This window comes from Rhinoraja longicauda, chromosome 7 (genome assembly GCF_053455715.1).
Source record: "Rhinoraja longicauda isolate Sanriku21f chromosome 7, sRhiLon1.1, whole genome shotgun sequence".
Taxonomy (NCBI): Eukaryota; Metazoa; Chordata; class Chondrichthyes; order Rajiformes; family Arhynchobatidae; genus Rhinoraja; species Rhinoraja longicauda.
In genome coordinates, this window is record NC_135959.1 from 53,882,566 (window position 1) to 53,896,121 (window position 13,556).

At 40.8% G+C, this 13,556-nt stretch overlaps 1 protein-coding gene across 1 annotated transcript in view; it reads left to right on the forward strand.

Moving 5' to 3' along the window:
• The window catches only part of tbc1d8 (TBC1 domain family member 8), a 68,540-nt gene that overhangs the window by 23,637 nt on the left and 31,347 nt on the right, over positions 1-13,556 (forward strand). Inside the window, exons 3-7 of the mRNA XM_078402600.1 lie at positions 1,215-1,333; positions 4,789-5,017; positions 8,346-8,586; positions 11,887-12,094; positions 12,942-13,136. Of these exons, the coding sequence (XP_078258726.1) occupies positions 1,215-1,333; positions 4,789-5,017; positions 8,346-8,586; positions 11,887-12,094; positions 12,942-13,136 (992 nt within the window). The remainder of the gene's footprint in view (positions 1-1,214; positions 1,334-4,788; positions 5,018-8,345; positions 8,587-11,886; positions 12,095-12,941; positions 13,137-13,556) is intronic.

Genomic DNA, 13,556 nt, shown 5'->3' on the forward strand with positions numbered 1-13,556 from the left:
CCTCTGAGTGGAAAAAGTTGCATCTCATATTCCTATTAAATCTTGCCCTCACTTTAAAACTACATTCTCTGACTTTAGATTCCCCTACCCTGAGCAAAAGACTGTGCATTCATCTTATCTATTCCCCCTCATGATTTTCTACACCACTATGAGATCGCCCAACGATGTCTTGTACTCCAAGGAATAATGTTCTAGCCTGCCCAACCTCTCCCTATAGCTCAGGCCCTCAAGTCTTGGCAACATCCATAAATATTCTCAGCACTCTTTCCAGCTTAATGACATTAAATTAAACCAATCTCCCGGCCTGCACATGTCCAATACCTCTCCATCCCCTGCATATCCATGTTCTATCTAAAAGCTGCTTAAATACAACTATCGTGAATGCACTTAAAGCTTGCCCCACACATCTCCTTTTACATTTTGCTCTTCTCACTTTAAGGCTATGCCCTCTAATCTTCATTTTCAATCTGGTGGAAAAATTCTGATCATGTAAACCATCCATGTCTTCCATAACTCTATAAACTTCGATCAGGTCTCTCTTCAACCTCCACCCTTCCTGAGAAAAAAATCTGGTTATCCAACCTTGTAGCTAATGTCCTTCTGTCAGAGTTTATGGGGAGAAGGCAGGAGAATGGGGTTAGGAGGGGGAGGTAGAGCGGCCATGATTGAATGGCAGAGTATTGATGGGCCGAATGGCCTAATCTTTTCCTATTCCTTATGACCACATGACCCTCTAATCCAGGCAGCATTCATTAAACCTCTTCTGCACCATGTAATGTCTTATCTCGTTGTAAGAGCAAATTTATGAAAGACCTAATGTTATCTATCCAATTAAGCAATAACCTTCTAATGGATATTCAAAGTGTGTTGATGAGAAATTGCACGCTGATTGGATAGCTGCTTCCAAGAGAAACAAGGACATAAAATCTCTGGCAACTGCTTTTATTTGTCATTTTACTTCCTGTGATTCCTTGGGGCAGGTGTTGAAGATCAGCTTTGCCAGATACAGTGAGATAATTAACATCACATGTCTACTTGCTGATGCAAGGAAGCTCATTGGAGAAAAAGCTGCTTAAAGAATTATGCTTAATTTTCTATTTTCACATTTCGGTGTCAGAATTTGGTCATAATGTTGAATGGTACTTTCACTGTTGAACACAAAATATCAAAATGTAATTTATGCCCTAACATTTTTGCACATCTTTCTCTACAAGGGGCCACTGTGGAAGAAATCCAGCAACACTGGGAATGGTTAGAACAGAACCTTCTGCACACTCTTTCAGTATTTGACAATAAAGATGATGTTATCAACTTTGTTCATGGTAAAGTAAAGGTAAGAATAATCCAGCAATATTGAGAACAATATTGGATATGCTCTGGGAGCTGGGATGGGAGTGTATCAATCACATTTTTAAAGATTATGCTATATACAATTTTTTTAAACTGTACTGATATTATTCTGCAACAATTGTGCAGGACCTTTAAGGACAAGGAAGCATACTTTATTCACTGTAAAGGTAGAAGCAAAAATTGAATTATATTGGAACAACTGTTGAAAATCACTTACATAATCAGCATTTTCACATCACTACCATTTTACGTCGTGCAGGAGGGTCAGTTTCCCCAACTTCAGTGAAATGGTCAATTTGTTCCTCCACACAAACAGTGTGTGTGCAGAAATGTGAAGTTGCCTTGGTTGAATTCTTTTTACTTTAAGTAGGTTCTCAGCAATAAAATTCTGGTAATGCACAATGTTACATGTTGCATTGCACTTGTGTAAAAGCAACTGCAGGATTTTGTGAAAATGAACATGCACCATAGTAAAGGTTCATATTCACATTGTGCCCTTACTGTTAAGTGCTACTACGTGAAGCATGGAATCATTGAGAATAATGGAGCAGATCTTCTATAGGCCTGAAATTGCAGGTGGCATGCCCCTGGGTCACATCGCTTCCTGCAGCGCTATACTGGCAGAGTGTGTAATAAAGCTTTAAGAACAATAAAACTTTAATAATGCATTAAGAGCAATAAAACCTTTTTGGCTCAGGCAGCCTGTTGTATTTCAGGATCTCTTCCAGAGCTGGTGAGAGCCTGCCCCAAGTTGAGGACTGCCAGGGTTGTTAAGACCTTGGATGTTAATAAAAATTAATCTTGAAACATGGGGGCACAGTGGTGCAGCGGAAGAGTTGTTGCCTTACAGCGCCAGAGACTCTGGTTTGATCCCGATTATGGATGCTGACCGTACAACATTTGTACGTTTCCCCTGTGATCTTTTTCCTTTTAAAAATTTTAAAGCAAAAAATCAATTGAGATAATTAATAATGAGTATTAAAAACACAGCTACTGTACTTGCCTTTCTCTCTGGGAGCTAACATCTCTAATTCATTCAAATGCCAACTGTTGAGTTTGCAACCTGATCCATTCTGTGACTCGATTTGGATGAAGTTAGCACCATGCCAACTTTGTGTTGTTTTATCGAGGTTAAGGTTTGCAACTAAAGCATAGACCTAGAGTTTGTACTTGGATGTCAATCTAATTACTTGAAACTAAATTAATTGTGCTAAAAGATTACAGAATTTTACCCAGAACTAAACATAGCACAAAAAGTAAGGAAATTTGTGTTTGGTAGATTATTTCTTTGTTGTAACAATGCTTCTTGGCAATAAATCTTATACCGTTGGAAAGCCTGTTTATTTCCCTTTTAAATGGTGCCACATTTGTAAGGAACATGCATTTGTGGGATGAGCAGCAGAGCTGAGTATATGGGTTGCGCCCATGAAAAATTTGCCAAATCTTCTCTGCCAATGCCAAACAGCTTATTCTGCTGTTGCTATTGACTCTTGTTTTGAGCTTCTGGTACCCCCAGGTGCTGACAAGAATGGGATGCCATCCCACAACAGTGTGTGACCAGGCTGGTGACCAGCATGAGGAGGAGGTGCCAGGCTGTTATGGCTGTGTATGGTTCTTCCACACGCTACTGTGGCTCCTGTTTATTAAATGAATAAATTGTTAAATTGCCAATATGTCTTGTTTCTTCAGACTTCAATCATCCAATCCACCAAACAACACCGAACAAGAGTCAATGGCAGAATAAGCTGTTTGGCATTGGCAGAGATTTGGCAAATTTTTCATGGGCGCAACCCATATACTCAACTCTGCTGCTCATCCCACAAATGCATGTTCCTTACAAATGTGGCACCATTTAAAAGGGAAATAAACAGGCTTTCCAACGGTATAAGATTTATTGCCAAGAAGCATTGTTACAACAAAGAAATAATCTACCAAACACAAATTTCCTTACTTTTTGTGCTATGTTTATATACTCAAGCTTTTGTGATGATTTTGCATGATTTTTATAAAGTCCATTCATCCAAATTTATTTATACAGTTTTTTCCCCCATCCATTCTGATCATGAAGATTGTTTTGTTTCAAACACTCTTTCATTGGGCTGTTTGGTTGCACTGATTTTGGGGAACCAGTTTTATGCTTTGTACATCCATGGTGTTGAGTAGAAATGAGTGGAAATCTCGGCAAAACTCACACATCTAGCAAATCTTGACTTCAATTTGCCAATTGCAACCAAGCAAAAAAAAAACCCTAATTATTTCACGAGCTGTTATTGCATTTGGCAATTGCTTATGAAATAACAACATTTACTAAAAAGATTTTGACCCTTGACTTTCATGTATAGATTTTCAGCACGTGTGAAATATTTTGTGCTGTAATCATGTTTATTTAATTGTCTATATGTTTTGTGGTGGGGCTAACTACTAACTTGATCAACAAGTACAACTTGGAGAACTTTAATTAGTGCGACACTGAAGTATTCAATAACCAATGAAAAATTTAAAAAAAATAAAGCTGCTGTAAATTTGAGAAACAAAGTACCGGGAAGGCTCAACAGGCCTGGCAATATCTCCGGAGAATAATGCTGGGGTTTTCTCTCTCTCTCTCTCTCTCTCTCCTTCTCTCTCCTTCTCTCTCCTTCTCTCCTCCTCTCTCCTCCTCTCTCCTCCTCTCTCCTCCTCTCTCCTCCTCTCTCCTCCTCTCTCCTCCTCTCTCCTCCTCTCTCCTCCTCTCTCCTCCTCTCTCCTCCTCTCTCCTCCTCTCTCCTCCTCTCTCCTCCTCTCTCCTCCTCTCTCCTCCTCTCTCCTCCTCTCTCCTCCTCTCTCCTCCTCTCTCCTCCTCTCTCCTCCTCTCTCCTCCTCTCTCCTCCTCTCTCCTCCTCTCTCCTCCTCTCTCCTCCTCTCTCCTCCTCTCTCCTTCTCTCTCCTTCTCTCTCCTTCTCTCTCCTTCTCTCTCCTTCTCTCTCCTTCTCTCTCCTTCTCTCTCCTTCTCTCTCCTTCTCTCTCCTTCTCTCTCCTTCTCTCTCCTTCTCTCTCCTTCTCTCTCCTTCTCTCTCCTTCTCTCTCCTTCTCTCTCCTTCTCTCTCCTTCTCTCTCCTTCTCTCTCCTTCTCTCTCCTTCTCTCTCCTTCTCTCTCCTTCTCTCTCCTTCTCTCTCCTTCTCTCTCCTTCTCTCTCCTTCTCTCTCCTTCTCTCTCCTTCTCTCTCTTTCTCTCTCTTTCTCTCTCTTTCTCTCTCTTTCTCTCTCTCTCTTTCTCTCTTGCCTGTCCCGAGTATTTCCTGCACTTTGTTCTTCAATAAATAAAAAGACACTTTTTCATTGTAATTAAAATATGGCCAGTGCAGTATCCCAAGTTTGAGTACCAGAATAACAGTGAAGTAGAAAATGTAGCTTCCTTTTGCATTGATGTTTCCTTACAATTTTATAAATCTGTTTGATCAGGGGCTTATAGCAGAAGAAACCAGGAGCAAGTTAGCAGAACAAGAGGAAGACCCCGAAAAATTCCGGGAGGCTTTGGTAAAATTTGAGACGAGGTTTAATTTCCCAGACTTGGAAAAGCTGGTGACTTATTATTCATGTTGTTGCTGGAAAGGGCGGGTTCCTCGACAAGGTTGGATTTATCTCAGCATCAACCATCTCTGTTTCTATTCGTTTCTGCTCGGTAAAGAAGGTAAGAATAGATGATGAATGCAAGTAAGTTGACTGTAAGGGAAACTTTTTTTCTGACTTTAGTGGTTTGGCGTGTGATGCTTCAGATGACGGGCACACGGATATGAGATTAAAATGTTTCATCATCCAATTATGTATTAAAATTTAATATTTATTAAATACTAAAGGTAGACACAAAAAGCTGGAGTAAATCAGCGGGTCAGGCAGCATCTCTTGAGTGATGGAACGGGTGACATTTCAGGTCGAGACCCTTCTTCAGACTTCAAATACTTCTCCCCACTGCAATTTGGAGCAAATATTAGCCTTGTGATCTTGCATACATCACCAAACACTTTCTCCACTCGTTGTAGAGGAAAGTAAAACATGGGAATATTGGGAATATTGTTTGACCAGTTGTCTTGTGAAGAAATCACCTTGGCGGGGGGAAGAACCAAACTTTTTCCATTCATTGAGACCAAGGAAACTTAGATGATTGGTGTTTTGATTAATTTGCCTAAATTCCAAAAAGAATCTTGTTAATCAAAAATGTTATCCCTGCTTAAAACCCAGTTTAATTATAAAAGTGATTGTTGAGAAAATGAAGTCACAGCAATTGAAAATTGTTCATATTCCATTTACAAAAATGAATTTCAGTAATAATGCTGCTGGACGTCAATCTTGGGCTGCCAAAGTTTGTCTAATATATTTTGTGGAGATTTTACTATTCCAGTTCTGATTATCATTGCTCTGCCTCTGTTACAGTCTTGTGTAGAAATTTGGGATAGATGGACGATTTGGTCCACACCTTTAAAGGCACTTTAAGGAGATGCAATTAAAATTGCAACAATTTGTGAAATAGCAACATTTACCAAAACCCTGCCATTTTGTGTCAGGTTGCAGACAATAAGATGTGTGGGTGATGGATGTTCTGTGCTACAATGCATACAATGGCACGCACAGAGGAAATTGGGTTGGAACCTGAACCATTTCTGAGGAGCTGTGGAGGAAGAGGCTGGAAGCTGGGAAGGAGGAAACATTCAGGGCAGTTCAATTAGGAAGGGTTCAGTGTGAAGGTTAGCTGCTGGGAATGATGGGGCTTGGGGAGAAGGGGTATCATCAGTGGTTCAAGGGTTTGATTAGTATTTAAGGGAGGTGCAATTTGGTCTCCTTGACAGATTGGTGAGTGGATTAAGTTGTCTGGGGTGAGCGGTGTTTGGAGCTGTGGCATTTTCTTTGCTTCCAATGTATATTTTTATGAATACAATACAATCAGTGCATCAATATACTTGTACAATCAAACCGGTAGAGCCTGTTTACAATGCACCAATGCTTCTCGTGTTTCCTCTTTAAACAATAAGCATCAATGAAATGAGAGGCTGCTACACAGGATCCAGCCCCTTGGTGACCAGTGGCAGCAGAGTCATTATTCTGTGGTGCTTCCGCACGAGACCATTGCAATGGCTTTGCTGGGACTTGAGAAGGGGACTCTAGACTTTAGCTTCCTGAGTTAGACAATAGGTGCAGGAGGAGGCCATTCGGCCCTTCGAGCCAGCACCACCATTCAATGTGATCATGGCTGATCATTCTCAATCAGTACCCCGTTCCTGCCTTCTCCCCATACCCCCTGACTCCGCTATCCTTAAGAGCTCTATCCAGCTCTCTCTTGAATGCATTCAGAGAATTGGCCTCCACTGCCTTCTGAGGCAGAGAATTCCACAGATTCACAACTCTCTGATTGAAATTTTTTTTCCTCATCTCAGTTCTAAATGGCCTACCCCTTATTCTTAAACTGTGGCCCCTTGTTCTGGACTCCCCCAACATTGATAAAGCTTCACGAGCACTAGACAAAATTATGCTAGAGATTGAGAACACACACACACGACACACCAGGCCCTATAATATAGAAAGGGAAATGATAGAGACATCAAAAGATGGGTGTGATGACGGAGGGAAACTGGGGTTAACTGGGAAAGAATTTGATTTTTTACATTTGGAAGGTCACTGCATTTGTGGGGGAGGAAAAGTGCAAGATGAAATAATGTATTCCGTCCAACTGTCCACCTACTTTAATGGCATATTTACATAGCAAGTTCAAAATGTTTTTAGCATCCTATTGTTAATCTGGCAGGAAAAGGCTTGCAATGATGGATTGGGGAAAGGCTGACAAAGTGTCACAGGGGAGTTTATATTATAAGAGTCTGGGGAATACTGATCAGAGCCAAGATAATTGTGGGAATATGGTTAAGTATGTTGTTAACATGCACAGAAGTTTAAATTCCAGGTTCTGTGTGCAAATTCCAGGTTACGCGTGCAAAACTAATAATATTTCCCGTCTTTATATTTGATCAATTAGATGCAGGAGCAGTTGCTGGAAAGTATAGTTGGCACTAGGACATCCAAGGATGTGAGATGTTTAAATACAAATTACAAAGATTCTGCCTGAAGCCCATGTCCAATGGATATTTTCTTCCCATAGTATGCAAAGAAATTGGTCAAGTCTCTTTTTGATATGCTTAAAATTATTGTTGAATAATTACAAATCCATGTATCACCATCATAATAAGTGTGTGGTTTGTAGCTGGGAGGTAAAGTATTTGTCTTATTCCATATACATTGTCAGAAAATTTTCACAAACAGTGCAGTTACGTATTCGGATCATTTCCGTTGAATAACTGTAGCCCCACCTCCACCCTTTGGTTCTATGACTATATTTTGTTTGAATAGCCCTTTGTTTCTGAGAGAAGAGAATGGATGATTTTGTTTTAAACCGCTTGTTTCACTTTTTGTGTCTGAACTGGCTAGGAGTTTGGCCATGCTAGTTCCTTGTAAATGCTGTATTTTCTTCTGAGGTGATTGGAATTTTGACAGAAAATGTCCTTGTGTTGTTTAAATGAATCACCTAGGTTTTCCTGAACTGGCCTGTTCGTCCTTCAGTCTGCTGCAGGGTTTCAAACCAAACATCTGTCCATTTCCCTGCACAGCTGCTGCCTGACCCTCTGAGTTTTTCCAGCACTTTGTGTTTTTGTCAAGATTCCGGCATCTGCAGTTTCTTGTGTCTCCTGTTTTGAAGTAGAACTCTACGTAATAGTAACTGATGCAGTGGTCAAGTAAATGCACAAATAAGATAACTCTGCATTTATCTCCACTGCTAGAAATGCTTCCTTTCCATTTAATCATTTGGCGATGGTTAGGGCTTCCTTTATGTTGTATTGTTGGGTAAATGTATCTCCTTAAATACTTCAGTGTTTTTAATTCAAGTATGGTAGATGTTGGTAGATTAGTTTTACCAGGGTTTTTTTTCGAGGTAGTTTGAAAGCAGCAGTCCTGAATTTTACACTTTGTTATTTCAGTGAAACTTGTTGTGCCCTGGGCTGATGTGAAGAAGCTAGAAAGGACTTCAAACACTCTCATCACAGAAATAATCAGAGTGACCACTCAAAGTAAAGAGCGTGATTTCTCCATGTTCCTTAACATCGGTGAAACTTTCAGACTTATGGAGCTGCTGGCCGACGTGACTATTCGAAGGCTGCTGGACAATGAGGCATTTGAATTAGATCCATCTCTACAAGAACCTACACAAATTACAAAAAGGTAAGAAATGTTACTTCATTTTAACTATGAACAACCTGTATATATAGTTATTGAATGATCATCACTTTACTTGATAGGTGAACCATCATCTACTGAGACATTTTGTGAACTTAAGATCATATTCATGTTTGCATTAATTTGCATGTTCTTTGAATAAAAATTTTAAGTTTTGCTTTGTGTTGTGCCAGCGCGGCAGTCCTGGAAGCTCTAAATGAATCTTGTGTGGATTTGCCTTGTAACCTAGTCATTTTCCGGGATCTGGGCATGACTGGCGGGACAGCATTTACTGCCCATCCCTAATTGTACTTGAAGCTGGTGGTGAGTTGCCACCTTGAACCACTCCTGTTGAAAAAACACTTGTGTTGTTCAGTTGGAAGTTCTAGGATTTGGAATTGGTGACAATGAAGAAACGTCTATGTTTCCAAATAGACGTGTGTGCCTTATAGTGGAAGGGGAATGTGTTTGTTTAGATCATAAGTGATAGGAATTGAATTGGGCCATTTGGTCCATCAAGTCTACTCCACCATTCAATCATGGATGATCTATCTCTCCCTCCGAACCCCATCTCGTGCCTTCTCCCCGTAACCTCTGACACCTGTACTAATCAAGAATCTATCCATCTCTACCTTAAATATATCCACTGACTTTGCCTCCACAGCCTTCTGTGGCAAAGAATTCCACAAGTGTGTACCCATGCCCTATCCTTCTGCGAGGTAGAGGTTGCAAGTTTTGATGATTGCCTATGTTGCATAAATAAGTAACTGCAGTGCATTTTCTAGATGGTACACACTCTCAACACTGGCAGTTGTCGAGGGGATTGAATGCTTAAGTAGATAGGGTGCCATTCAAGCAGGTGGCTTTGTTCTGCACTGTCGGGCTTTGTGTGTTAAATGAAGCTATGCTAAGTCTGAATGTACTCCATCACCCTCCTGACCTGGGCCTTGTAGACGGTGAAAGGACTTTTATTCCTGGATATTCGAGTTACTGAACCAGGTCGTGATGCAACCAGTCAGTATTGCTCTCTGAAGCATAGCTGAGGAAGTTCAAGAAAGTATTCACTACTTGCTACAGGAAGAGTCTGTGCATTGATGCCACCTGAGAAGTCAAGAATAAGGACTTTTCTCTTGGGGTTCAGGATGATGTGGGTGCACCTGATGGTTGACTAGGTGTCGGCCTGCCTCTGCAAATGCAATTGGTGATGGGTAAATCAGGAGGGTTCCTCTACCCCAGCCTTGCCAGGGGTTTGCGTGGGGCCATCGAGCCATGACCTCTACCCCAGGCGATGTGTCCACTTCTTTGCTGAGTATTAATGACAATCCCGTCGCACAGCACACAGTTGTGCGACTAATAGCTGCTGTGGAGACACAGATGAAGACCATGTGATCTGACTGTTTCCAGCTGCAGCTCTGCTCTCTGCCTTTCAGAACCAGCCCATGGCTGTGAAAGGACAGCTGCAGCATCGGGGAGCAGCTTGATCTCATCGTGGAGCTGAGTTGAAATTTGTACACCCATCGCTGCTTTCAGCAGATACAGAGTTTGTACTCGTGGGAAAGGATAATTTTAAAAAAATGCAACAATTGAGCATCTCACGATTCACAGTGGGAATGCTTTGTGAGCAGTTTTTTTCTCCTGCAGCTGTTGATAGAGAACTTGAGCAGGTCATTCTTCTATTGGAAGAGAAACGTAGCAGGCAGTAACTTGGTTCTTTCCTCAAGGAGCAAGAATTATGCATCTTGACCAACATGTCTTCAACGTGGGCTGACTCCTCTGTTTGTGCAGTGAGCTGACTGCAGAGAGAAGGCGGGAAGGATGAGACACCTGGAAGGTGAATCAATGGGGACTGGACTGAGTCAGCATATCATTGAATCCTAGACAACAGTCATCTGGTGTGCAAGTTGAGGCTGATTCCTTCTTTCCAATTATAAATGATTCTGAGCACATGGGCACTGTTGAAATGAGGAGTGTTGACATTTAATGTGGCAGCTGCTAGCATTGATGCAGTCCGTATTGTGCAAGAGGCGTAAGCACACTCTGAACTTTGAAAGATGTTCAACCAGCCCAGTTAGGTCTTCTGATGTCTGCATTTGTATCTTTTTTTAAATAGGCACAAATGTAATAAAGACCAAGTTCATGAGGGTTCGAATAGTCATTTTGTTTTTAAGCCACCTTGCTTTTCGATCCCCTCCCCCCTTTATGTTGATTGGTCTGAGTTGGGACAGTGCCTCTGGTGTTTCTCAGGAAGCAAAATATTTTTAACAAGGATTTCTGCTCTTGATGGCAATACTGTGCCCTCTCCTGGAAAAGTTTATATATACCAACTTATTAATAGATCATGGCTACAATGGCATGGAGACACAAGAGACAACTGATGCTGGAATCTTCAGCAAAATACAAAGTGGAGAAGGGTCCTGACCCAAAACGGTCTGTTCATTTCACTCCACAGATGCTGCCTGGCCGACCTGCCACGCTCCTTCAGCACTTTACATTTTGCCCATCGTTGGTGAACTCTACTGTTAGCTTACTGATAAAATGTCCAGTCGACTGATATAAAGTTAATGTTCTGAGAATTGTATTGATGAGACTGAGTAGTAGTAGTTCATTGTCTTGCCACAAAATTGATGTGATTTCTGTAAATGTAAGGTCACGGTCTAAATTTATAGCATTCTAAACTGTACATTCAAATTATAAATGAAAAAAATCCTCTCCATCTCTCTGCAACTTAAAACTAACTTTTAAGGCTTGTATACACTGGAATTTAGAAGGATGAGGGGGGATCTTATTGAAACATATAAGATAATTAGGGGATTGGACACATTAGAGGCAGGAAACATGTTCCCAATGTTGGGGGAGTCCAGAACAAGGGGCCACAGTTTAAGAATAAGGGGTAGGCCATTTAGAACGGAGATGAGGAAGAACTTTTTCAGTCAGAGAGTGGTGAAGGTGTGGAATTCTCTGCCTCAGAAGGCAGTGGAGGCCAGTTCGTTGGATGCTTTCAAGAGAGCTGGATAGAGCTCTTAAGGATAGCGGAGTGAGGGGGTATGGGGAGAAGGCAGGAACGGGGTACTGATTGAGAGTGATCAGCCATGATCGCATTGAATGGCGGTGCTGGCTCGAAGGGCTGAATGGCCTACTCCTGCACCTATTGTCTATTGTCTAACTTGCTTTCTCTCTTTCCCAATTTAGATGAAGCTGCTGCAACCAGAAACGTTAACTCTCCTGAGGTCTGACAAGCTGCGTGTTTCCAACACTTCCTGATTTTGTACATTTGAACTGATTTGTAACGTGTTTATTTTACTCTAGGGATCTTGAAGCTAGGATCCAGACAGAATATTTCCGGGCTTGTTTCAGACTTCCACGGGTGGAAAATTTGGACAAGGTAGTGGACTGCTTCCTGTGGACACCTTATAGCCAGTGCCATACTGCTGGGAAATTGTATACATCTGAAAATTACATCTGCTTTGCCAGCAAGGAGGAAGGTAGCTGCAATGTAATCGTTCCACTCCAAGAGGTATTGTGAACATTGTCCACTCAAGACCTCAATGTCTTGGTCACCTTTGCTTTGAATTTAAAATTGTATAACCATGTGATTCTTTTGGTAGATCTCTCAAAGAAGTATTATTTAATTTACAATATTTAATTCCTGAGCACGCATCAATATGCTTGCTCATTGCAAAAAAAATTGTTTGGAAGGTAAATCCTATCTTTTTGTTCTGCAAACTGTATCTACAGTTAAGAAATTAATTCTGGAAAATCAACCAATATCTTTCCACCTCAAACATCTTTTGCATCACTTCTTAACTAGCAAGTTTGAATGCTGGAAGAGAAGGAACAAATAAATAATCTAAGCTGAAGTACTGAAGGTTGAGGTGAGCCTTCCTGAAATGGGACCTGTTTACAAAATCATTGCATTCCTTTGCATTATTGCTTTGCATTTATAGCCCAGTTAATTTTTCCATAGTTCTGTGCATTCTGAAACTGAAATCTTGTAATATCAGAAGTAAATTTGTTTAACAAATTTGATTTTTACATAAATACACAGGTGTGATGCTCCACTCAAGGTCTATGCATTGATGTATTTTGTTACGTTTTAAGAGAAAAATAATCTTGACACTCTTCTGAACTATTTTTGTTGCTTTATTACAATGATCTTTATAAATTTATTCCTTCACTTCCTCTACCAGTATCTGATTTGCTGATAAAGAGGATGCAAAGAATGTTTGAGGTGGAAACATATTGGTTGAGTTTCTTGACTGTAGATTCGCACTGATCATCTTGATAAGAACAGTTTAATCTTAGTTTATTCTTGTTTCTGTGGTTCACAACAGTTCTGGCACATGTTTGTTTTTCATTGGCAGGTGGTTACAGTGGAGAAAATAGAGGACACTAGTCTCCTCCCCAATCCAATAATTGTAGGTGTTAAAAGTAAGAGGGTGTTTCAGTTTACAGAGATTGAAAATAGAGATCACTTGGCGGAACAGCTAAGCAAACGGCTTCAACTTTTAAGAGGGGTAAAGCCCAGTGGTCTTGAAACATCTGGAGTTGAGGAAATGGTACAGTTGACCTTTTATATTTATTGCTTTGCATTTATGGTTTTGTATAGCAGCTAATTAAGTAACTTTTCTTCCACCAAAATCCACCAAGTAAAAGAAAAATGTAATAGCACGTGTCTTTGCAAACAAACAAAATGCCCAATACAAGACTGGCTGTGATGTATTGCATAAGTGCAATATGACAATGGAGTGTGGTAGCAATTAAGATCAGAGGTGATTTTAGCTAATCCCAATTATAAGATGCCAAAGAGCACTGTCCACTGCCCAGTCCATCACAGGTACTAACCTCTCCAACATCGAGGGATCTACATGAGTCGCTACCTCAAAGGCAGCCAGCATCATCAGAGACCCAAACCATCTCGGCCACACTCATTTCATTCCTGCCATCAGGAAGAAGTTATAGGAGCCTGAAAAATGTAA